The sequence below is a fragment of the Schistocerca piceifrons genome, chromosome 3 (assembly GCF_021461385.2).
Source record: "Schistocerca piceifrons isolate TAMUIC-IGC-003096 chromosome 3, iqSchPice1.1, whole genome shotgun sequence".
NCBI lineage: Eukaryota > Metazoa > Arthropoda > Insecta > Orthoptera > Acrididae > Schistocerca > Schistocerca piceifrons.
Window position 1 is genome coordinate 884,666,179 of NC_060140.1, and position 23,830 is coordinate 884,690,008.

General features: G+C 38.6%; 1 protein-coding gene across 3 annotated transcripts in view; it reads left to right on the forward strand.

Annotated features, from left to right (window-relative positions):
* The window catches only part of LOC124787868 (dynein heavy chain, cytoplasmic), a 233,671-nt gene that overhangs the window by 176,711 nt on the left and 33,130 nt on the right, over window positions 1-23,830 (forward strand). For all 3 annotated transcript variants that reach the window (XM_047254836.1, XM_047254837.1, XM_047254838.1), the window contains 11 exons: window positions 4,932-5,049; window positions 5,162-5,377; window positions 9,282-9,437; window positions 11,745-11,918; window positions 14,491-14,655; window positions 15,631-15,928; window positions 16,142-16,353; window positions 16,432-16,608; window positions 17,998-18,221; window positions 18,373-18,535; window positions 22,349-22,641. In XM_047254836.1, coding sequence (XP_047110792.1) covers window positions 4,932-5,049; window positions 5,162-5,377; window positions 9,282-9,437; window positions 11,745-11,918; window positions 14,491-14,655; window positions 15,631-15,928; window positions 16,142-16,353; window positions 16,432-16,608; window positions 17,998-18,221; window positions 18,373-18,535; window positions 22,349-22,641 — 2,196 coding nt within the window. The remainder of the gene's footprint in view (window positions 1-4,931; window positions 5,050-5,161; window positions 5,378-9,281; window positions 9,438-11,744; window positions 11,919-14,490; window positions 14,656-15,630; window positions 15,929-16,141; window positions 16,354-16,431; window positions 16,609-17,997; window positions 18,222-18,372; window positions 18,536-22,348; window positions 22,642-23,830) is intronic.

Consider the following 23,830-nt stretch of genomic DNA (forward strand, 5'->3'; position numbering starts at 1 on the left):
TGGCTCACCCTAGTTTTTTGTAAGTGGTCAGCCAGTCACATTTCCCTGTGCTTTCCTTTTAGTTCTTCTGTGTTTTGTTTTCTCTGTGTTTTAATTTCTTGATTACCTCTCTTCCCTCCTAATTGGTTTTAGTGCGTGTGATGCAGAGTGACTGTGTGATCATTTTGAGTGCATGTGTGTACAACACTTTTAGTTCATCATCCACATTTGTTTGTTTTCGTAAGTGTAAGGGCCCTGAGGACCTCGCCGTTGGGCACCCATTGGATTGAAACACACACACACACACACACTCTCTATGAGGAACTGCTTGAATAAGGAAGCAGTGATGTCACTAGGATTCATCTATTGGCAAGGGATTGGTGACATGTTGATCACATATCCTATGATCGTAGATCACTCCATGTCATTACAGCTGATGGAGGAACTAAAACCTCACCCTCAATTCAAGATAATGGAAGACTCTAAAGAGACATAATCAAATTTCAGAGCACTAACATGATGCATGGAGGTAATAGAGCAAAGAAAAGTGCAGAAACTGTGAAGAAACTGAACGGTTGAAAATTTCATATTTATGGACTTGGTGAACCGCATAGTGTTATTTCAAGAAAAGCAATGGAATTTCTTGGCTTTTTAACAATTAGTTGTCCTTGACATGTTTGATATTTCTTGGCAGAAGACACAAAATGCAATAAACAGATATGCAGTTTGAAACTAACAATATTTCATTGCAATCCAGCTACAGACACTTGTAGTTTTGTACATAAAATGGGCAGAGGAAACTATTAGCAGTTCAGTAGTATCCATTTTATTTTGTAATTGATGAAAATTAAAAAAAAAAAAATGACATGTATCACTTAAGCAACGTGACACTTACGATGTCAAAATCTGCTGAACCTGTTTAATGATAGCGGATTATGAGAGCAGCTGTAAAAAATTAGAATGATCACCATACCCCAAAAATCAACCATTTGTTTCATATATGATAAACTTTTTGCAAGATGTGAATATGGCTTTCAACACTCGTTGCAATGCTGTTAATGTCTGGAATGGCAAGAAAGTCTTTGGCAGTATTTGTGTAACACTTCATGTGTGAGCTGCTCTGTTGTTCAATAGTTACATGTTAACCAAACTTTAAAATACCAAGTACTGTGTTTTATGAGTTGTTACATTAATTACTTCCATTTTCCAACTCTTAAGTTTGCAATGTTTCTTGTTAACAATCACATGCATTGTGAATTTCATTTACAATGTGAAACTTCAGTGAGCTGTCACGAATTATCATCTTGGTGTCCAATAAAGTTTTCCATTGTTTGGAATTTCTTGGTGTAGGAAGTATAATTTTATGTTAAAGGGCACTTGAATAAGTAACGTAAGTTTGTAAATATGTACATCATTTGTATGTTTCCTTATGTCTTACCATGAACCACTAGACAATATTCATTCAAAAGTTTTGCAAGTTTGTACCTTGGTACAGCTACCAGCTGTGGCTTACTAACTTTCGTTTAGTAATTTTGGGGGCCTTGAAGATTGTAAATAGGAGGAGCTTTACTTGCCAGATATGCAGGGTGCTCAGAAACAGTCTGAAAGCTTGTAAAGGTGTTGCTGGGGAAGTTATGGTGTAGGAAAAAAAATTTGGAATGTTGCACCATTTCAGAGATATTTAGCATTGAAGTTAGCCAATCAGGTCATTGCTCGCACAAATTCCAGCACTTGTATGTATTAAGATGCCGTAATCTGCAGACATCTATGGGTCCATTAGCTACTACTTGAAGAGCACATTACTATTAAAATGTGCATTTTTCAAAAGTGATAAATTTAAGCTACAGTAGCAAAAGCTACATTTATTGGTTTTTAAGAAACCAAATGAAGAAAACATTTAGTGACACTGCCTCTTGCAAGCTGCTTGAATTTGTACAACTGACTGCCTGATTGGCTAACTTCAATCCCAAATAACTCTGAAGTGGCAGAAACCACACAAAATTTCATTAACAATTATTTCTCATCACAACCTCCACTGCAACTTCCTTACAAGATTTTCAAACTGTTTTTGACCACCCTTTATAACACAAAACAAATTTGGCTGAAAGTGATTTAACAAAAAGATTAACAATTAATACATAAATACCATAATTATAAATATATGGTGAGTAAGGACCCATTATTTACTTGTTGTGCCAACACTGTACAAATCGTGTAATTTCTCTAAAATGCTGTACATTTGAGGGCTGGTGAAAGTTTCACACATAGTTGTGACTTTGCATGTTCTCATGCTTGTTTTATAGCTTTTATTTTCAAATAATTTTTATTGTTTAAGTAACTTACAGGAATGTGTGTTTTCTTTTTCTTTGGCATTGCATAATGCAATGTAATTTGTGTTAGAGTTGTAAGAGTTTTATTTTTGTTGTACTGTTATCATATGTGACAGCTGACAAAGTTTGGGAATTAATTCGTGTACAAACTTTAAAAGTGAAACTCTTAGTGAATCATTACTTTAAACAAAATAATTGGGTTAGTCACTGTATTGAATTTATTGATGATAATGGATTAAAATTTGAGGTAATAACATGGCAGCAGACTGTAGTCCTGCTAGTTCACAGTTATGTGGCTCGCAAATCATAGTTCCCTACAGTCCGCGGTCCGGACATATAACACAAGGTTGTGTTTCTCAGAAAACTGCTTCAGTAGTGAATTGTAGCTTAATTTTCAGTGTTACAGTTTCAGGCACAGGTCAATGCAATGAAAGTTTGAGTACCATTTTGATATTTATTATGCAATGGGAAAATACATTAAATTAACTTGATGTCACAATCATTGATCCTCATGTATACAAACTGTAATCTATTTGGTTATCAGCCAATTTTTGTATGGCTTGTAGTTTGTCAAGCAACTTCCCCACATAATTAAAATACTGACCGTATCGCACACAGATGTACTACCTAAGATATGATGTAGGTGATACATTTATACTAGTCTCATGAAGAGGAGGAATTATTTTCAAAACTTTGTCTTTATTACATTAATTTTTATTTTCTATTTGGAGCACTGTAGTTGTAATTATTGGAAACTGATACTAATATTAATTTTTATGTGTTGTTAAATGACTGTAGATAATTGTAGTCCTTCACTGTATGGCATTTGAGAAAGAATAATGTGTGTTTGATAAAGTTGTCCGGTCACAGTAATATACCCTCATAAACAAATACTAAACATTATGTAAAGTCACATTGGGAAGTAATTTTGTGCTTTCTTTTTCAACAGAGGCAGACACGTGATACAAACATAAATTAAGATTTTAAACTCTTGTCTATATTACGCAGTCTTCTCATTTGCTTCCTCTATTGCACCAATTCCTGATGTTGATTACTTTTATTGAATTGTCTGTTCCCTAATTAAATTATGGGAAGGTTATATATGAACTTCGGCTGCTTAAGAGGATCTCCGCGAAAAAAGATGATCATAGGACAATGAAACTTCATTGAAATATTTGTAAGAATTTATGGAAGAGAAATAATGATGAAACTGTCACAAAAAGCACATTTTAATTTTCATAAGAGAGTGTAACACTTGTTAATTGCCTACCATGTTTATGTTCAGAGTTACAAACATTGCTCAGTGTGATAACCATCTGCATCCATAACAACGTGGAACCACACTAGTGATTCTATTTCACAGTTGTTTGCAGCACTATTCGAATGGTGGGCCATGGAATGTTCAGCTGTCATGACATAGCTCAAGCAGTGCTTGAATATCGCACATTGCATCCAGCATTTCAGCCTTGGTAACAGTAACTTCAACAATTTGTGGCACAATTGGCTGTCAGCCTCTCCTGGGAGCAATTCCCAAATCACCAGTTAATTAGAACTTCTGAATCACATTCTTCAACACTGTGGTGGGGAAAGAGGATCTCTCAGATTCCTTTAATGCTTTGGTACTCATTAAGAGCAGCAGCGAAACTGCTGTTGTTTTGATAAAACATCTTTACATGTGAAGTCCTATTCACCTTGTTCAGGCCCGTGTTGACTGACTGCATGCTGATGATTTTCTTTCAGCCCTACATCTCCATAAAAGTACTGGTGCCTAATGAAAAGTCATGACACAGTGCACAGTCTGGACATCATTCCTATAGAGTTGAGTACACATATGGTAAATAGTTTTCTCTCTACACGAGATGAAGCAGTGAAAGTTTAGTTACAACCACCACCACCACCATTGATCCTTCAGATAAACTCCTATACATCCCCAAAATATGATTAACGTTGATTGCTAAATATTAATTTTTCAGACCGGAATAATTAATTGAATCTTTCAAGTTCTGGTTGTATAGATTGTAGTACTGGGCAATTACACATGTGCACTATTCCCCCACCAAATAAAATGCTTAACACCTTCAAAGAAATCTTAAAAGTTCAAAAGTATGAAATTCGGTACGTAACTATGCCAAAGAATAGATACTTAATCAGGAAAGCTTTGCGGATAATTCTTGCTTATGAAACACACATTTTTGCTGTACATTTGTAGCAAATGAAATTTCATTCCGCTCATGTTGCCTCGTACTGCGAAACGTGAAAATTCCAGATTAAAAACATGAACCCTGTTTAATTTTTATTGAAATTTAGATTGGGATGAAGATATTAATGAGAAATATGTGGGTCATTTTTATTCGTGTGTGTGTGTGTGTGTGTGTGTGTGTGTGTGTGTGTGTGTGTGTGTGTGTGTGTGTGTGTGTGTGAGAGATTGATTGGAGTGTATTCGTGATAAATGTGATGCTAGTATAAATTCCTACCTGTTGTCTCCAAAATTAGAATGCGATTACATACAGTGAAAGTTGCTTTGATTAAAAGCTGATATTAATAAGTGTTTAGAACTATAATATAAAATAACTTAATACTTGAAAGTTCTGTACATATTAATAATAAATTGCATGTTCACAGTGATGATGTAAGGGAGAAGATGAAAGCAAAATACTTGAGCAATCCTGATTACAATTTTGAAAAAGTTAATCGTGCCAGTATGGCATGTGGTCCTATGGTTAAATGGGCCATTGCGCAGGTGTGTACAAATGACTCACAAAAGAAGTGCAAATTTTCTAATTTGCTTGCTGATTTACTGCAGAATTGATCAAAATGCAGACCAGAAAAATTAAGTTTCATTTGTATTTCAGATTAATTATGCAGATATGCTGAAGAGAGTTGAACCACTGAGAGAAGAACTTTCATCTCTGGAGAAACAAGCAGATGAGAACAAGAAGAAAGGAGATGAAGTGACACAGCTGATAGCACAGTTAGAGCAGAGCATTGCTTCATATAAAGAGGAGTATGCACAGCTGATATCTCAGGCCCAGGCCATAAAAGCCGACTTGGAGAATGTGCAAGCCAAGGTAACTTTTAATATGTTAATGGAATGCTTGCTTACAGTTTAAATGTCCTAACACCAGTGTGTGGTGTATAGCCAAACTTTAGGTTTCAAAATTTGTATGAGAGAATCAGTTTGTTAATATGGTAACACTTCAGACTATGTGTTATTGTTGTATTTGCTGCAGAATTTTGTTTGTTTGTATGTATTAGACCAAAGGAAATAATGACTCACCTCAGATGTCCACTTGTACTGCAGACTCGTAGGGGATAAATGAGACTATTTCAATTGAATAGTTTTCAACAAAATTCACACTTGTACAACATATATATTACTGTTGCAGTATTATTAATTAGTATTGTGATATATTGCAACAATATTATGAAAAGGGTAGTTGTTACTCACCATATAGCGAAGATGCTGAGTTGCAGAAAGACACAACAAAAAGACTGTCAGAAAATGAGCTTTTGGCCAACAAGGCCTTCATCAGAGGTAGAACATACGTGTGCAAATGCAACTCGCGCGCACATGACTGCATTCTCTGGCTGATGAGACCACACAGAGAGCTGCTGCACATGATGGGAGATGCAGCTGGGTGGTGGGGGCAGGGAGGAGGCTGGGGCAGGATAGCAGGGCATGTGGTGGGGGACGGTAACATGCTGTTTGTGGAAGCATGTAGGGACGAGGTGGAGAGAGGGTAGAACAGCTAGGTGCAGTTGGGAGGTTAGATGGAAGGTGGGGGAGGGGAAGGGGAAGGGGAAGGGGGAGGGGTTGCAGAAAAGGAGAGAGGCAAAAAGACTGTGGGTGCCTTGGTGGAATAGAGGACTGTGTAGTGCTGGAATGGGAACAGGGAAGGGGTTAGAGGGCAAGGATAAAGACTAACGAAGACTGAGGTCAGGAGGATTATGGGAATGTATAATATCTTGCAGGGAGAGTTCTCACCTGTACTGATGGTTGGTTTGGAATCCATCATTCCTCTACCACATGGTGTCCTGCTTGCCACTACTGATGCCACCTCCCTTTACACTAACATCCCTAATTTTCATGGCCTTACTGCTGTTGAACAAAACCATTCCCAATGCCTGATGGATTCCAGACTTAGTCTCCTTCCTAATCACCAGGATCGACTATATCCTCAACCACAATTTGAAGGCATTACCTGCAAACAAATCTGGGGTATGACTATGGGGAGTCGCATGGCACCGTCCTATGCCATCCTATTCATGGGCTATCTAGAAGAATCCTTCCTAAACGTCCAGAATCCCAAACCCCCCACCTGGTTTAGATTCATTGATGATGTCTTCATGATCCAGTTCAAGGGTGAAGACACCTTATCCTCACAATCCACCAGGACCTAAACACTTTCTCTCTCCTTCACTTCACCTGGTCCTACTCAACCCAACAAGCCACCTTTCTCGATGTTAGCCTCCAACTTAAAGACGGCTACATCAGTATGCCCCTCCATTACAAACCTACCAACCACCAGGAATACCTCCACTTAGACAGCTGCCACCCATTCCATACCAAGAAGTCCCTTCCATTCAGCTTAGCCACCCATGGCCACTGCATCTGTAGTGACGAGAAGTCCCTTTCAAAATACATTGAGGATCTCACTGAATCCTACACAGACAGTAATTACCTTCCCAACCTTGTACAAAAACAGGTGTCCCATGCCTTATCCCTCCAGTCACCCAGCACCTCACAAAGTCCCACCTTCTGGCCACAAAGGATCGTTCCCCTCATGACTCGGCACAACCCAGGGCTGGAGCAATTGAATCACATTCTCCATCAGGGTTCTCACTACCTCTCGTCATGCCCTGAAATAAGGTATGTCCTTCCCACTCCTCCCCACAATGATATTCTGCCACTTACTGAACCTCCACAATATCCTCATCCATCCCTACATAACTCCTGCTCCCAACCACTTGCCTCATGGCTTATATCCCTGTAATAGTCCTAGACACACAATCTGTTCCATACATCCTCCCAACTCCCCCTCCTTCAGTCTGATCACAATCACCATCCATCCCATCAAAGGCAAGGCTACCTATGAAACTAGTCATGTGATTTACAAACTAAGCTGCAACCACTGTGTTACATTCTATGTGGGCATGACAAATAACAAGTTGTCTGTCTGCATGAATGATGACTGACAAGCTATGGCCAAGAAATAGCTGGACCGTCCCATTGCTGAGCATGCCCGCCCAACAGAATGTTCTTCATTTCAGTGACTACTTCACAGCCTGTGCCATCTGGAACCTTCCCATAAACACCAGCTTTTCTGAACTGTGTAAGTGGCAACTCTTCCTGCAAATATAGCATATGTTCCCATAATCCTCCGGGTCTCAACCTTCGTTAGTCTTTATCCTTATCCTCTAGCCCCTTCTCTGTTCGCATTCCAGCACTACACAGTCCTCTATTCCAGCAAGGCACCCACAGTCTTTTTACTGCTCCTCCCCCCCCCCCCCCCCCCCCCCCCCCCCCGGTCTAACCTCCTGATTGCACCCAGCTGTCCTACCCCTTCTTACCACATCCCTGTATGTTCCCACTAGCAGCACTTTACAGACCCCCACCCATGCCTTGCTATCTTGCCCCAGCCTCCTCCTTACCCCACCATCCAGTTGCATATCCCATCATGCGCAGTTGCTTGCAGCGTGGCCTCAGCAGCCAGAGATTGCAGCAGTGTGTGTGTGTGTGTGTGTGTGTGTGTGTGTGTGAAGGCCAAAAGCTCATTTTCTGACAGTCTTTTTGTTGTGCCTATGTGTGACTCAGCGTCTCCCATATATTGTAACAACTGTCCTTTTTCACAAATTGTTACATTCCATCCTGGATTTTCCTGTTTTGATATATTGTATTAAAGGAAAATTCAGTTGAGAGAACTAATAAATTATGAGAGTGAATTGCCAGTCAATACTTACTGTCAGGAGGCGAAATGTATAGCACATGTATAAAAGTAAAAGGAGCACACTACATAGCTTTTGGAAGTAATAGTTCCTTAGTTGAGGGGCGAGGGCTGTGGTGGGGGAAAGTTGAAAAAAATAAAAAAGGACCATTCTCTCTCACACGCTCGCACCTGAGTGTGTTCGATCACTGCAGGGGTGTGTATCTTGTCCCAGGGACTGAGTGACCTGCCCTTCCTTTTTTTTTTTTAACTTTCCCCAGCATATCCCTCTGTCCTCCCTGACAAAGGAATTATTGATTCCAAAAGCTAGGTGTGTACCTTTTACTTCACATGTGCACCCAGTGGTGCTATACATTTTGTCTCCTGAAGGTGAGTGATGGGCGAGCTTTGGGAGCTAATGACTCTTTCTGGCCGAAGGGTTGAAGAGGAAGGAAGGGTGTAAAAGAAAATGACTGTCGAGGCATAGGAAATGGAAGAGAGTTTGGGAAAGTCACCCAGGACCCTTGGCCAAGGGAGACTTACGAGACAGGATGAGAAGGAAACACACTTTCCTGTCATCCTGTCCAGTGTCTTGGGCAACTTCCCCGAACTTTCCCCATCTCCTAAACCCCACCAATTCTTTTCCTTAACCCCTCTTCCGTCCTCTTCAAGCCTGTTGCCAGGAGGGGGTGTGGGGAGGGGGGGGGGGAGGAGGAGGGGGGGGGAGGAGGAGGAGGAGGAGGAGGAGGAGCCACTGGCTCCAGAAGTTCGCAAATTTGGAGACCTTCATATGTGGATTTCCTGTCGCTGCTTGGTGAGATGATTTTTTTTACCTAACCAATTAAATTACAACCTAAGATTCTACTTTCAAAAATAAATCAAATATTTCAGTATGAGAGCTTGAACAAAATTTGTAATACTGATAATCTCTTTGGCCATTGTACTGTAAAGTATATTAACCAAGTGCTGGTGTATTTGATTAAAGTAAGTAGTGCTTTGAAGTATCATGCTGATAGAGAGTAAATTTGACAAATGTAACTATCAACAGGTTGATCGATCAATTGCTTTGCTAAAATCACTTGCCATTGAGAGAGAACGTTGGGAAGCTACCAGTGAAACTTTCAGATCACAAATGTCTACCATTATTGGAGATGTTCTCCTTTCATCAGCATTTTTGGCATACGCCGGCTACTTTGACCAGCATGTGAGTACTGTCTGTAAAATACTTTTATAATAGATAGTTCAATTCTTAATTGTGAATGTAGTATAGTACATAATTACATACTATTTGGCAGAAGTAACACTGAGCATATTACCATAGTAGAATTTCTTGTATCTACTTGCATCCTGCAGATGCAGTCAATGTGCTGCTTACTGTGTTACATTAAGCAGTAGTGTCTCATTAAAGCAGTCTTCTTCATTAGTAGTACAAGGCCAACAAAACGGTGAACAGAAGATTCTCGAGTGCTGAGTGGAATACAACCCCCCCCCCCCCCCCCCCCCCAAAAAAAAAAAAAAAAAAAAAAAAAAAAAAAAAAAAAAAAAAAAAAAAATCCTTCCTTCCCACATCTCCTATCCGTTCTATATGTATATTACCGAGTGAGATGGTGCAGTGGTTACCATACTGAATTCACATTTGGGAGGATGATTGTTCAAATCCTCATCTGGCCATCCAGACTTAGGTTTTCCATGATCCCCAAATCACTCCAGGCAAATGCCAGGATCATTCCTTTGAAAAGGGCATAGCCAGTTTCCTTTCCTATTATTTTGTAACTCAATCTCGTACTCTTGTCTCCAGTGACTGTGCTGTTGATGGAACGTTAAATTGTAATGATGGAACGTTAAATTGTAATCTTTCTTTTCCTTCTATAAGCATTATTTTCAGTGCTTTGTTCTCTACCACATACACTTTCTTTTTAGTCTCTTTCTATGGATCTTCCTCACATATATGCTACCATTATCTCGATGATGATGATGATGATGATCCCAGATTTGTTTAAAATTAAAAGGAGACAAAAGTGACTGGCCAGTTCTTAACCTTGTGAAGTAAAATTCCTAGCTGAAACAAACAATAGTGTATACACTCATAAGAGAATTCTAAGAAATTAAATTATTGGATACAACTGTTAGATATGAAAACTCATTATCAAGCTTTTAGTACCTGACACTTGCCCTTTTGTTGCTTTTACCTGTCAGTTTAGAGACTTCATCTAACATTTCCCTTTCTTCAAACCTCACATATGGAAACTTAGGTTAACAAGACCAACTTTGTAAAAAAAAAAAAAAAAAATTCTGTATTTATTTATTTTGCAAATAATGTTTATTGTTATGCTTGCACTCTGGAAAATGATATGATACTTCATAAATGTGTGTGATGTTCGTTAACAATTAAGGGCAAGAAGTCAATGCGTATAACAAAAAGGATTTTTGTTAGCCTTTTCAATCTAGATTCTAATTTTTTGTAATGAAATGATGAATGCCGTAGGTGTTTTGTTCTAATGTATTGAACAAATGTATATTAATGGATGATTCAAAGCAATGAAAACAAGTAGCACACAACATTTGTTCAATGAATTGCAGTTGTGCAGACAGGTGATACTGAACAGAGAGAAGACTAGTATCCTTGGTTGGCCTGTAAGCTGTAATAAATGTTCCAGTGTATGTAAAGTGCCGTGGGGTGGTAAACATAAGAATAGTCCCCAGGTGTGTATGAAAGAGCTCAAAGAAATAGGTGCACAACATCCAAAGAACTGAATCGTTCAGGGGTACCCTTACTTGGAAGTGATGTGTGATGCCCTGCAAATAAGGTGAGCAGGATTGTGTTGTGTCCACTTACCTCATGGAGAATGTTTAGAGTGACTTTTAGCACAACAGTGACTTTTTACATGTACTGATGTAGCAAACACAAGAGACAAACTTCAGTCCACCATTACTGACAATATGCAGATGTTCTCACTTGTGGCAATATTTATCTTGGACAACACCCAGATTCACAAGAGGATTATAATTCAGAGCTGTAAGGATATCTTAAGTTGTCATGATAGGCAGTTCTCATAGGAGTGAAGAGCATAAAACATTTGTGGTGATACCTGCCTACAATGAACACAAGTAGCCAGCTAGTATTTGGAGATATGTTAACCTTGAAATGGTGCAAACAACTCTTTAATAGATTAATTATAAAAATGTTGTAGTTGCTCAATACCTTTTTAGCAGGATTTATTTTCCCAGCGGGCCATTTTGCTATTCAAACAATCGTATTACTTTCTAGAGATGGATTTCGTAGTGTAACTAGTTTCTAAGTTTATTGAATTTTGTAACAACTTGGTTTGTAAATCAGTTTCTCCTGGTGGAAAAAAATAGGTTTCCTTTATTTACACCAGTACATTGTTTATCAATAATGTTCATTTAGTTCCGAACAAATTGTGAATATTTTTTATACCAAGACTTGTAACTTTGTGGTGGACCTAGTTATTACCAACTTTAATTAAAAACTGATATGTTTGTTGTACAGTATCGCCAGAACTTGTTTGCGACATGGTGTCAGCACCTGCAGCAAGCAGGCTTGCAGTTCCGGCCAGACATCGCACGGACTGAGTATCTGTCAAATCCAGATGAGAGGCTTCGTTGGCAGGCTAATGCATTGCCTTCAGATGATCTCTGTACTGAGAATGCGATCATGCTTAAGGTAAAATTTCATAAATTGCTATTGCTCATTCTTCTAACAACTTTTCTTGCACAATGAGTTTTTTTAATAATGGGTTGTGTATAAAATATTAGTTAGTGTACCCAGTTGTTTCCCCAATTTCCAAATAGAGGCTGTTTTAGAGGTGCTTCTGTCATTGTTCAGAACAAGTGTGCTCTCTAAATAACTAATCATTAGTGGATGGTGAACACTAATATTCCTCCTTCAAAATGTACCCCTGTGATTTGCTTTGGAACATACATGCTGTGCCCCACTGTGGTTCACAAATTAAATATTGGCAAATTTGAGAATTTAGTTACATCATTGTGTAGCAGTTTGGTAAGGTTATGCACAACATACTGTGCACTCACAAATAATAAGAATCAAGCAGTTGAAAGTGGCAGAGCCTGGTAGTCCTGTCCAGAATGGTTGCTTGTTGCTAATTTAATAGTATTTTACTGTTCTTTAAAATCATGTTGCCTGTAATTCCTCTATCGAAGTATACATATTGCTAAAGAATTTTGCAGTATTTACCATCTGTGGTGGTGGTGATAGCTGCACCTTTTATTGTCATCCATAAATCCCACAATTCTTTTTGAATTTGGTAAAATGTGTTCTTGAGCCACAAAGAGTTTACATATTTGCTAGTTAAGTAGTTAGTCAAGTGCCCCATAAATCTTATTCATGATGGATCTGTTGTTGTGGAATGCATAGTTAAATGGAAGTTTTTCGCACACTTCTCACAGTATTAAATGTTCTTGTGTCTTCATGGTGTGCGTGCGTGCGTGCGTGCGTGTGTGCGTGTGTGTGCAAGTGAGGAAGAACCAACCCTGAAATTCATTTGATTAAATGAAGTGCAGCTAAGGTAATATATGCCCCTCAAAAACTTGCCTAACAGCAAGTAAAAGCTCATCAAAAAATTGAAATTGGCGTCTGGGTACAAGATAATCAAGCTATTTGCCGACATGCTACAATAACAAATTATACATTCAAAACACGCATTTTAGAAAGATCATCTTTTGTGCTCTCCCAGAAAAAAAGCAAAAATTGATGAACATGTTTATTTAAACCCAAAACATTGCAGCAGTGAAGTTGTTAAACCATAATCATAAATGCAGACATCTGCTTAGTGACAAATTTTGTCACCATTGCTGTTATTGTTTAATGCTTGCCTTACGAGCCCCACTTCTTATGCTCACAACTGTTAAAGTGTTATTTTGGGCTTTATGAGAGAAACAGGGATGTGAAAAAATGAGTTTACTTCCCCAGTTGACATTAGAAGCTTATTAGAAGTCGGTACAGTGAATTTCTGTACAATGTATAAAATGTAAATTTGAAAGAAAACTTAGGTGCTTCAGTTTCGCTTCATGCCCTCTATCACTGCTGCCAATCTTTACAATCTGTGGTGTGTAGTGTGTACGTGTGGTATATATATCAGCCATATATCTGAGTTGTCTATGTATTTGTTGCAAGTGTATCGTGTCACTTTTGAACACGAAAATCTTCAAAATATGCTATCGCAAAACCCTTGTTCTAGTTCTGTGCGACATCTCTGTCATAGCACACCACCTGCACAAAAAGTATATTTTCAGCACTTCACAAAGTGGTTTTCACCCCCTACCTGCACTCCAGTCGTTGAAGGGCCACTCCTCTCTCCTCACATCCAGTTGGTGAGCTTGTTTTGTGTGTATTAGTTTGGTGTGGTGGCTGCACTTGCTATTGGGTGACTTAACAAGTCGCCAGCCAATAAGAATTCACTAGCCAGAAAAGGGCGATGTTTCCAAAATTGTGACCCAGCATATTCTTTGAGACGCAGTATTATATATTGATGGTTGATATTGTTGCTGAATACAGTACATCAGAAATACATGCAAAAAGACGAGACTTGAGTTATAGGTGGCAGAAGAAAAGGTGGTGGCTAGACCCCTTCTTCACACATTGGCTCAATCCAGAACACTTCGTATCGACTGTCTCGTTTTTTCGGTACTGCTGCAACCTAGAAGTAGTTGTATCATAATAGCGTGGTGAAGCTAAATGTTGCAAGTTGTTTTGGCATCATCGATCATGATTTACGTTAGTATTTCCTCTCGCACATCTCCTCTCTCCACAATGGCCTAAAATATATCCTTAACTCTGGTGTTACTCCTGTTGCGAACCATTTGTCTTTTGTGCCACTTAGAACTCATTTAGTCACATCAAATGTCAATAGGAAGAAAATGAGACAAAGCCAAGTTAGATGTCGAGTAAGATTGAGGCAAACATTACTGGGAAGAAACGTAAAATTGGGGAATTTTTAACATAGATCTTATGGGTTTTTCACAGGGGCTATGAATTTATGGTGTAGAATTGTGAAAAATGTAAAATCTGAGAATGTAAAATTGCAGTTTCACTGTATTCATATAGCCTAAGGTTTCATCTTAGAATGGATGTTGCCGAGTATTTTTTCATTATTTTGATAAATTGTGCTGGGAGCTGTTACGCCACTGTGATACTGTGTACATTTTCAATATGTAAATAGTGTGTTAGTTGCTGGCATACTTCTGCATAACAGTACCATTTTAATTTAATCTTGCAGCGTTTCAATAGATACCCTCTGATCATTGATCCATCCGGACAAGCAACAGAATTCATACTGAATGAATTCCAGGATAAAAAAATCACTAAGACAAGTTTCCTTGATGACTCTTTCCGCAAGAATTTAGAGTCCGCTTTGCGATTTGGAAACCCCTTATTAGTTCAGGTAAGAATACACCTTCAATTATTTCACTGTTGTCGAGTGTTACAGAAATTTTTAAAGTACTACCTGTTCTGTTTCTTGGAGTAATTTATTCATAAATGGGATTTTGAAAGTTGTTTCTCCCTGTAATTTATGGTGATTAGAATAATATTACATTCAAAATTTGGCGTAATTTTTTCATAGGTAGTATGAAATGTGCCACAATGTTTGAGAATTAATTTGTCAACTATGTGATTTGCCATAAATTTTCACTGTGAAAAACTTCTATCTATAATTCAAGTTGTTGCTAGCTCTAGCACAGTGTATTTGTATTATTGTAATGGTAATTGACAAAGTATAAACTATTTGAAAGTGTGTAAACAATGCAACATATTATGGTATCCAGTTTCTTTTTGTGGAGAGCAGGACCACAAGGCATTCCAAATACTTAGAGTAGACACACAATAAATGTGGCACAATCTTACTTTACTTGAAGTTTCTGTTAGTACCTACATCTGTTAGTACCTACATCTGTTAGTACCTACATCTGTTAGTACCTACATCTGTTAGTACCTACATCTGTTAGTACCTACATCTGTTAGTACCTACATCTGTTAGTACCTACATCTGTTAGTACCTACATCTGTTAGTACCTACATCTGTTAGTACCTACATCTGTTAGTACCTACATCTGTTAGTACCTACATCTGTTAGTACCTACATCTGTTAGTACCTACATCTGTTAGTACCTACATCTGTTAGTACCTACATCTGTTAGTACCTACATCTGTTAGTACCTACATCTGTTAGTACCTACATCTGTTAGTACCTACATCTGTTAGTACCTACATCTGTTAGTACCTACATCTGTTAGTACCTACATCTGTTAGTACCTACATCTGTTAGTACCTACATCTGTTAGTACCTACATCTGTTAGTAGAATAGATTTTGTAAATATGTACAGATTTATAATTCTCTTTCTCTTTTTTTATGTATAGGATGTGGAGAATTATGACCCAATCCTGAATCCTGTCCTAAACAGGGAATTACGACGTACTGGAGGTCGTGTTTTGATTACCCTTGGTGATCAGGACATTGATTTATCGCCTTCTTTTGTTATTTTCCTGTCGACAAGAGATCCAACTGTTGAATTTCCACCAGACATATGCTCAAGGGTGACTTTTGTGAATTTCACAGTCACTCGAAGTTCACTTCAGAGCCAATGCTTGAATCAGGTCCTAAAAGCAGAACGTCCAGACATTGACGAAAAGAGGTCTGACTTGCTGAAGCTGCAGGGTATGTTGGTCTCTCTCTCCCTCTCTCTCTCTCTCTCTCTCTCTCTCTCTCTCTCTCTCTCTCTCTCTCTCTCTCTCTCTGTGTGTGTGTGTGTGTGTGTGTGTGTGTGTGTGTGTGTGTGTGTGTAGAGGCCTAAATGTTGGCAATATTTTTTATACAGTTTACAATAATGAAATAGAGGATTTTAGAAAATGATTACCTTTCATGCAATAGGTGAGTTCCATCTCAGATTGAGGCAGTTGGAGAAATCTCTGCTTCAAGCTCTGAATGATGCTAAAGGAAAGATTCTGGATGATGACAGTGTAATAACAACATTGGAAACGTTGAAACAAGAAGCTGCTGACATCAGCAAAAAAGTGGAGGAGACAGACAAAGTTATAGGTGAAATTGAGACTGTCTCTCAGCAGTATATGCCTCTTTCACAGGTAATGCTAATATCTGAATACTTAACAGGTAATTTTTGAGCCTTTTTGTTACTGATGAATTGACTCATTCTGTTGTAGGCTTGCAGCAACATATACTTCACAATGGATAGCCTGAACCAGATACATTTCTTGTATCAGTATTCTCTGAAGTTCTTTTTGGACATATTTAGTTCAGTTTTACACAATAATCCAAAATTGGCATCTCTCACGGACTACAGGGATCGACTGGGCATAATTACAAAGGACTTGTTTGGTGTAAGTATTACATTGCTGTGATGATTCAGCTTCAGAATTTTTTGATCTAGAGGTGTATTCCCTTCCATCAGTCTCGTGCAGTTCTTGTAATTTATGCCATGTCACAGTACTATAAGCAGCAATAACAGGCTTGGAGGGGAGTACCCAGCTTGTTTTGTTCTTGTGCTTAAACCCCCAATGTTGCCACATAATGAATTGTGCTCCAAGGAGTAATTGTCTCTACAGAAATAGGTCCCACAAACGCAATGTAAAGTATGCACAATAACCAGTAATGTTTTTCACTCACTTTGTGATGTTTCCAGCCCCCAGGCTATTACTGTACGGCGCAGCAACTGGACTGTTGTGACGCTTGGGAATATCAAGGGACTGTCTGAATATCTGAATAACAATCCAAATCAAATCCATTGATCTATGTTCTATAAATGAGGTCACATACATGCAATCACAGTTTTGTGATAGTTTTCTGGCACAGTATTTCTCATTACACAACTAGCCAAGATTGATTATTCATATGTGCTTGCTTGTTGCTGAGACGTTCAACACGCAGAACAAAATTGCATCAATGTGGTTCTAAAAAAATGTTTGACCATTGGAGGCACTTCCTACTGTGTCTTGTGCAGTAATGTAGGAGTTTCTTATCACATAAAGCTTGTTACTTAGTAAACCAACACAGCACACATTAGTAGACATACAATCACTGATTTAAAAAATGCACCCTTTTTAGGCATAGCTGATTTCACAATGAGTAATAAATTCTTTACTCACAAAACCAATTCCGAATTGGAAATGTGTGTGTGTTACATTAACAATTGAAACTCTGTGACAGACATGCCATGGCCCTACCATACATTACAAAAGCCCATTCATTATTACTGTCTGTTGCTAAGTAAACAGTGTCACAAAAAACTCTAACAACAAAGCCTGCTGACATTCATTCAAAAGGGTGTGCAAGCCAAAGTGGAAAACTGACTGACTGCAGTTCTCTGCTTTGAGCCCATTGTCTCATGAAGCATTTCCTGTTCTAGTTTCTGAACAAAAATGACCTTTCATTTGAAGCAGGAGACACAAGAAGTTATTTTAAACTTTGGAAAAACACTTTCAATCAAATTTTGTAAAATAATAATAATAATAATAATAATAATAATAATAATAATAATAATAATAAATTATACCTGTGCAACTGTAGAGGAGAGTCATGTGCAGTGCAGTTTACATAAATTAGAGATTTAAATAGAAACAACTTTATAATTTTGATCAGTTTATCTGAACTTTTGTCCTTCCTCATGTAGTTAAATTAGCAACCTTCTGTTGGTGCTCTGATGTGCTTATGAGAACAAGTTTATTAATTCCAAAAATAATTGTTTGAAATGATCAAACATTTATTTTCAGGTCTGTTACGAACGTGTTGCTCGTGGTATGCTGCACAATGATCGCATTTCGTTTGCCTTATTGCTGTGCCGCATATTTCTGAAAGGTGTGCCGAATCAACCAAGTCTGGACCAAGAATTTACTTTCTTCCTTAGGGGTAAAGAAGGTGTCATTACTACAAAGACTCCTGTTGTTGAAGGACTGAATTCTGAGCAGCTAGAGGCACTTTTCCGCTTATCCTTAAGGTAAGAACTGCGTATGAAGACCTACCTTTTGTATTGGCATTGCACTGAAACTTTAATTTATACAAATAAATGTTTCGTGTGAACGTGCAATTCTGCCTGTACAGAAAAAGTATTCTAGTGAAATGTATCTACAGAGACTTCCTTCTTTTAGGTTACCATCCTTCAAGAATTTGATTGAAAAAATAGAATCTCTGCCTGAATTTGCATCATGGTTGCAACAGAGCACTCCTGAACAGTGTGTTCCTCAGTTGTGGCAAGAGGAGAAGCCAGTTAATGCTGTAACAGCTGCTATGTATCAGCTGCTGATAATACAGGCAAGTCAAACATTTTTTTACAGTAAAACATTTCTGTGCTACTCTATACCTCTCCCTTTTCTGTGTGCTCCCCTCCCCTCCCCTCCCTCCCCACCATCCCTGGTCCCTCTTGCTCTCCTCTGCCCCTCCCTCACTGTGATTGGTGTGACTATTCTATTTTGGTTACTTTTACAAGTATAACTCTATGGTTTTTCTTTCTCTCTCACAGCCTGTGTCACTGCTGATAATTAAGAAGTGTTCTTGGATATGTGTAGACTGAAAACAAAAACCGAGCCAAAATTTTAAGTTCTGAGAAACTCGTTGAAAACATTGTCTTTATAACAGTTTTTGATTTGTTTCAAAATAAAATGTAAAAAATTCGGGAGCCCATAATTATAAAACCCATGAAAACTGTCGCCTTGGAATATTATTTTTGTAATTACTTCTTTTGTCTGAACATTTCATGAAAAGTAGTGGGTGCCAAGTTCCGTGTCCTTAAAACAGAGCTAAGTGCCCATGATGAAAGGCAAAATATACAGTTTCAAAGTAAGCAGACAACAGGTTATGGATAACATATTGGTAAAGAAAGAAGAAAACATTTTATGTTTTATACATGATGATGAAATTAAATCTTAAATAGTTGGCGCTAACTAAAAAAGTGTTCTTGAAAACTTTGTTATTAAAAAATTTGAAAAAAAGAGAAAGAAATAGGAAAGTGTAGGGTACGTTAGTGCCCAGTAGCCTAAAAAAAAGGCTATAAAAATTTAAATAAGTGTGCCTCAGACCCTGGGTACTGTATTAGTTCAGTGTAAAAAGGTTTTTTTCTCCTTTAGGTACAGAATTTTTCTGCTCCTGCTCCTCCTCCTCCTCCTCCTCCTCCTCCTCCTCTTGCTCTTGCTCTTCAGGCACCAATCTTGATATCATTCCCAGCCGTAGCAGATGATTTTTTTGTATAGTTTAATTTGTCAGCCAAGTGGAAACTGTAGTGTAATGGGTTTGGTTACAATGTGTTCCACTCCATATACTGTCTGTCACCCTGTTGATATACGTGAGCCGGCCGCGGTGGCCGTGCGGTTCTAGGCGCTCCAGTCCGGAGCCGCGCTGCTGCTACGGTTGCAGGTTCGAATCCTGCCTCGAGCATGGGTGTGTGTGTGATGTCCTTAGGTTAGTTAGGTTTCAGTAGTTCTAAGTTCTAGGGGACTGATGACCACAGCAGTTGAGTCCCATAGTGCTCAAAGCCATTTGATATACATGAAAACTTTACCTTAATTATCTTGTTTTCACAGTTATCTCTGTTACTTTCCGTAGTGGACCTGCTATGCCATGCCGCTAGATTGTGTTCTGTGGCTTATTAACCTTTTGCAGTTGGGGCGGGTGTTGAGATATCCATTCCATTCAACCTACTAAATGACGCAAACAATTTTGTGGAAACACTCATTATTTTACATGCAGCGTTTATGTGTACAGCTTCCATTACAATTGTCGGTGAACAGATCTGTTGTAACTAGCAGCTACAAACAGATCATGACGTATGCCAATCTACCAATCTGACATTTTAGAACAAACCAACAGTCCTCGTTTATGATCTTCAGTTGTTTGGGGGTTGACGTAGTTGTCTGCGTGCTTTGCACTGTGGCTTCCGAGGCACTGCCAAGCTGCTGTGCTAAAGCGTAAGTGGGGCCTCCACAGGAGGTGGAGACGTGTGCTCAATCATGGAAAATAATGAGAATTGATTTTTGCGGCACTTGACTAGATTTTTAATTTCAGTCAATGTGTTACAGTTAAACTGAAAAATTAATTTCTGTTGGTTTCAAATGTAATAAATGTTGTTGTTGTTGTTGTTGTCGTCGTCTTCAGTCCTGAGACTGGTTTGATGCAGCTCTCCATGCTACTCTATCCTGTGCAAGCTTCTTCATCTCCCAGTACTTACAGCAGCCTACATCCTTCTGAATCTGCTTAGTATATTCATCTCTTGGTCTCCCTCTATGATTTCTACCCTCCATGCTGCCCTCCAATGCTAAATTGGTGATCCCTCGATGTCTCACATGTCCTACCGACCGATCCCTTTTTCTAGTCAAGTTGTGCCACAAGCTCCTCTTCTCCCCAATTCTATTCAATACCTCCTCATTAGTTATGTGATCTACCCATCTAATCTTCAGCATTCTTCTGTAGCACCACATTTTGAAAGCTTCTATTCTCTTCTATTCCAACCTATTAACGTCCATGTTTCACTTCCATACATGGCTACACTCAATACAAATACTTTCAGAAACGACTTCCTGACACTTAAATCTATACTCGATGTTAACCAATTTCTCTTCTTCAGAAACGCTTCCCTTGCCATTGCCAGTCTACATTTTATATCCTCTCTACTTCGACCATCATCAGTTATTTTGCTCCCCAAATAACAAAACTCCTTTACTACTTTCAGTGTCTCATTTCCTAATCTAATTCCCTCAGCATCATCCGACTTAATTTGACTACATTCCATTATCCTCGTTTTGCTTTTGTTGATGTTCATCTTATATCCTCCTTTCAAGACTATGTCCATTCCGTTCAACTGCTCTTCCAAGTCCTTTGCTGTCTCTGACAGAATTACAATGTCATCGGCGAACCTCAACGTTTTTATTTCTTCTCCATGGACTTTAATACCTACTCTGAATTTTTCTTTTGTTTACTTTACTGCTTGCTCAATATACAGATTGAATAACATCGGGGACAGGCTACAACCCTGTCTCACTCCCTTTCCAACTGCTGCTTCCCTTTCATACCCCTTGACTCTTATAACTGCCATCTGGTTTCTGTACAAATTGTAAATAGCCTTTCGCTCCCTGTATTTTACCCCTGCCACCTTTAGAATTTGAAAGAGAGTATTCCAGTCAACATTGTCAAAAGCTTTCTCTAAGTCTACAAATGCTAGAAACGTAGGTTTGCCTTTCCTTAATCTTTCTTCTAAGATAAATCGTAAGGTCAGTATTGCCTCACGTGTTCCAGTGTTTCTACGGAATCCAAACTGATCTTCCCCGAGGTTGGCCTCTACCAGTTTTTGCATTCGTCTGTAAAGAATTCGTGTTAGTATTTTGCAGCTGTGACTTATTACGCTGATAGTTCGGTAATTTTCACATCTGTCAACACCTGCTTTCTTTGGGATTGGAATTATTATATTCTTCTTGAAGTCTGAGGGTATTTCGCCTGTCTCATACATCTTGCTCACCAGATGGTAGAGTTTTGTCAGGACTGGCTCTCCCAAGGTCGTCAGTAGTTCTAATGGGATGTTGTGTACTCCCGGGGCCTTGTTTTGACTCAGGTCTTTCAGTGCTCTGTCAAACTCTTCACGCAGTATCGTATCTCCCATTTCATCTTCGTCTACATCCTCTTCCATTTCCTCAAGTACATCGCCCTTATACTCCTTCCACCTTTCTGCTTTCCCTTATTTGCTTAGAACTGGGTTTCCATCAACGCTCTTGATATTCATACAAGTGGCTCTCTTTTCTCCAAAGGTCTCTTTAATATTCCTGTAGGCGGTATCTATCCTACCCCTTGTGAGATAAGCCTCTACATCCTTACATTTGTCCTCTAGCCATCCCTGCTTAGCCATTTTGCACTTCCTGTCGATCTCATTTTTGAGACGTTTGTATTCCCTTTTGCCTGCTTCATTTACTGCGTTTTTATATTTTCTCCTTTCATCAATTAAACTCAATATTTCTTCTGTTACCCAAGGATTTCTACTAGCCCTTGTCTTTTTACCTACTTGATCCTCTGCTGCCTTCACTACTTCATCCCTCAGTTAAAAAAAAAAGTTAACAAATATGTCCCTGCTTGTCTCTTTCTCAGGCATTCCGCCCAGATCGTGTGATAGCTGCCAGTCAGCTGTTGGTATCTGCCGTGTTAGGGGAAGACTTCATGCCAGCTGCAGAGAAAGAATTGGATCTGGCGGCTAGTGTAGAAACTGAGCTGAAAGCAAATGTTCCTGCCCTGTTATGCTCTGTGCCAGGCTTTGATGCCTCAGGAAGAGTTGATGATCTGGCTGCTGAACTGAGCAAACCTATTGCAAGTATTGCCATTGGTTCTGCCGAAGGTTTCAGCCAAGCTGAACGTGCCATTAACATGGCAGTGAAGACAGGAAGGTAAGTCATTTCAAATGTAATTTGCAAATTTTAAGTGGCCTATAAATTTTATGAGTAAATATTAAAAATTCTATTTTCTCAAAATATACATTCATGCAAAATTTTTAGTAGTTTTGCAAGGCAAACATGCTGAGCAGTGCTCTTTCCCAAACAATAGTAAGTAATAAAAGCAATTTTATGATAAAATACTTAAGTGCTTACTGTGTACAGGCTGGCTGAGACAGATACTGGGTATTGTGATGTTATCTATCTTTGGACAGTTCTGTAGTACATGTCATTTTGAAAGGCTGCCTAGTTTTGAACTGATCTTCTACCGGTATTTCAAAGTTCCCAGCATGAATTACAATAACATACGCCATTATTTGAGCATGAGCAGTAAATTGTAAATGGTGAAATCAAAGCAATAGCAGCTTGGCAAGTGCCCAAATTGCAAGATACATTTAACAGTTCTGGTTAATTTTGACAAGGCTGTTTTGAGGCACAATGTATTTGAAATGCACACAAATGACAAATACGCTGTGGCCCATTAACTTTTAAAAATCATGAATGAGAAAATTGGCTTCAATGATAGTGTTACGAAGTTTGACATTGGTTTAAGAAACTTTTTAATGGAAAACTGTGCCATTACTGCAAACGTGAGATCTACTTATTAGGAAAATGCAGGCAATAAGGAAAGATGGTAATTTAACAGTATATTACTTTGATGAGCCTTTTTAGGAAAAATCAGAACAATGGTTTCCAACCTGGGAGTAATTGCCCAAAGGGGTAAAATGAAACGCTGGGCAGGGTGGTTAAATAACTGTATCAGTAGCACTACCTCATTACACCAATAAATGTGAGGTAGGTAACTAATTGTAAAATTGTCAAATATTAACACCAATGCCGATGCATTAGATGAGAAACAGCATCAGGTGATAAAATTTGTTTCCTATCCAAGTACCAACTGTTGTGTTAGAACCTGATAATTTACAGCACATGAATAGCTGAGCTGATAAAAGTTGGTGTGAAAGTTGCTTTCTTATTTTTATATGTACCACTGTGCATAATAAATGACATACAAACTTGCAGGCATAATCATGGTTGCTGTGAAGTTGAAGAAATTTATGATAAGGAAAATCCGTACAGAAATCTGAGATGTATTTTGTAACAGCATTGTAATTAACATGAAAAGAGATAATTATAATTCTGC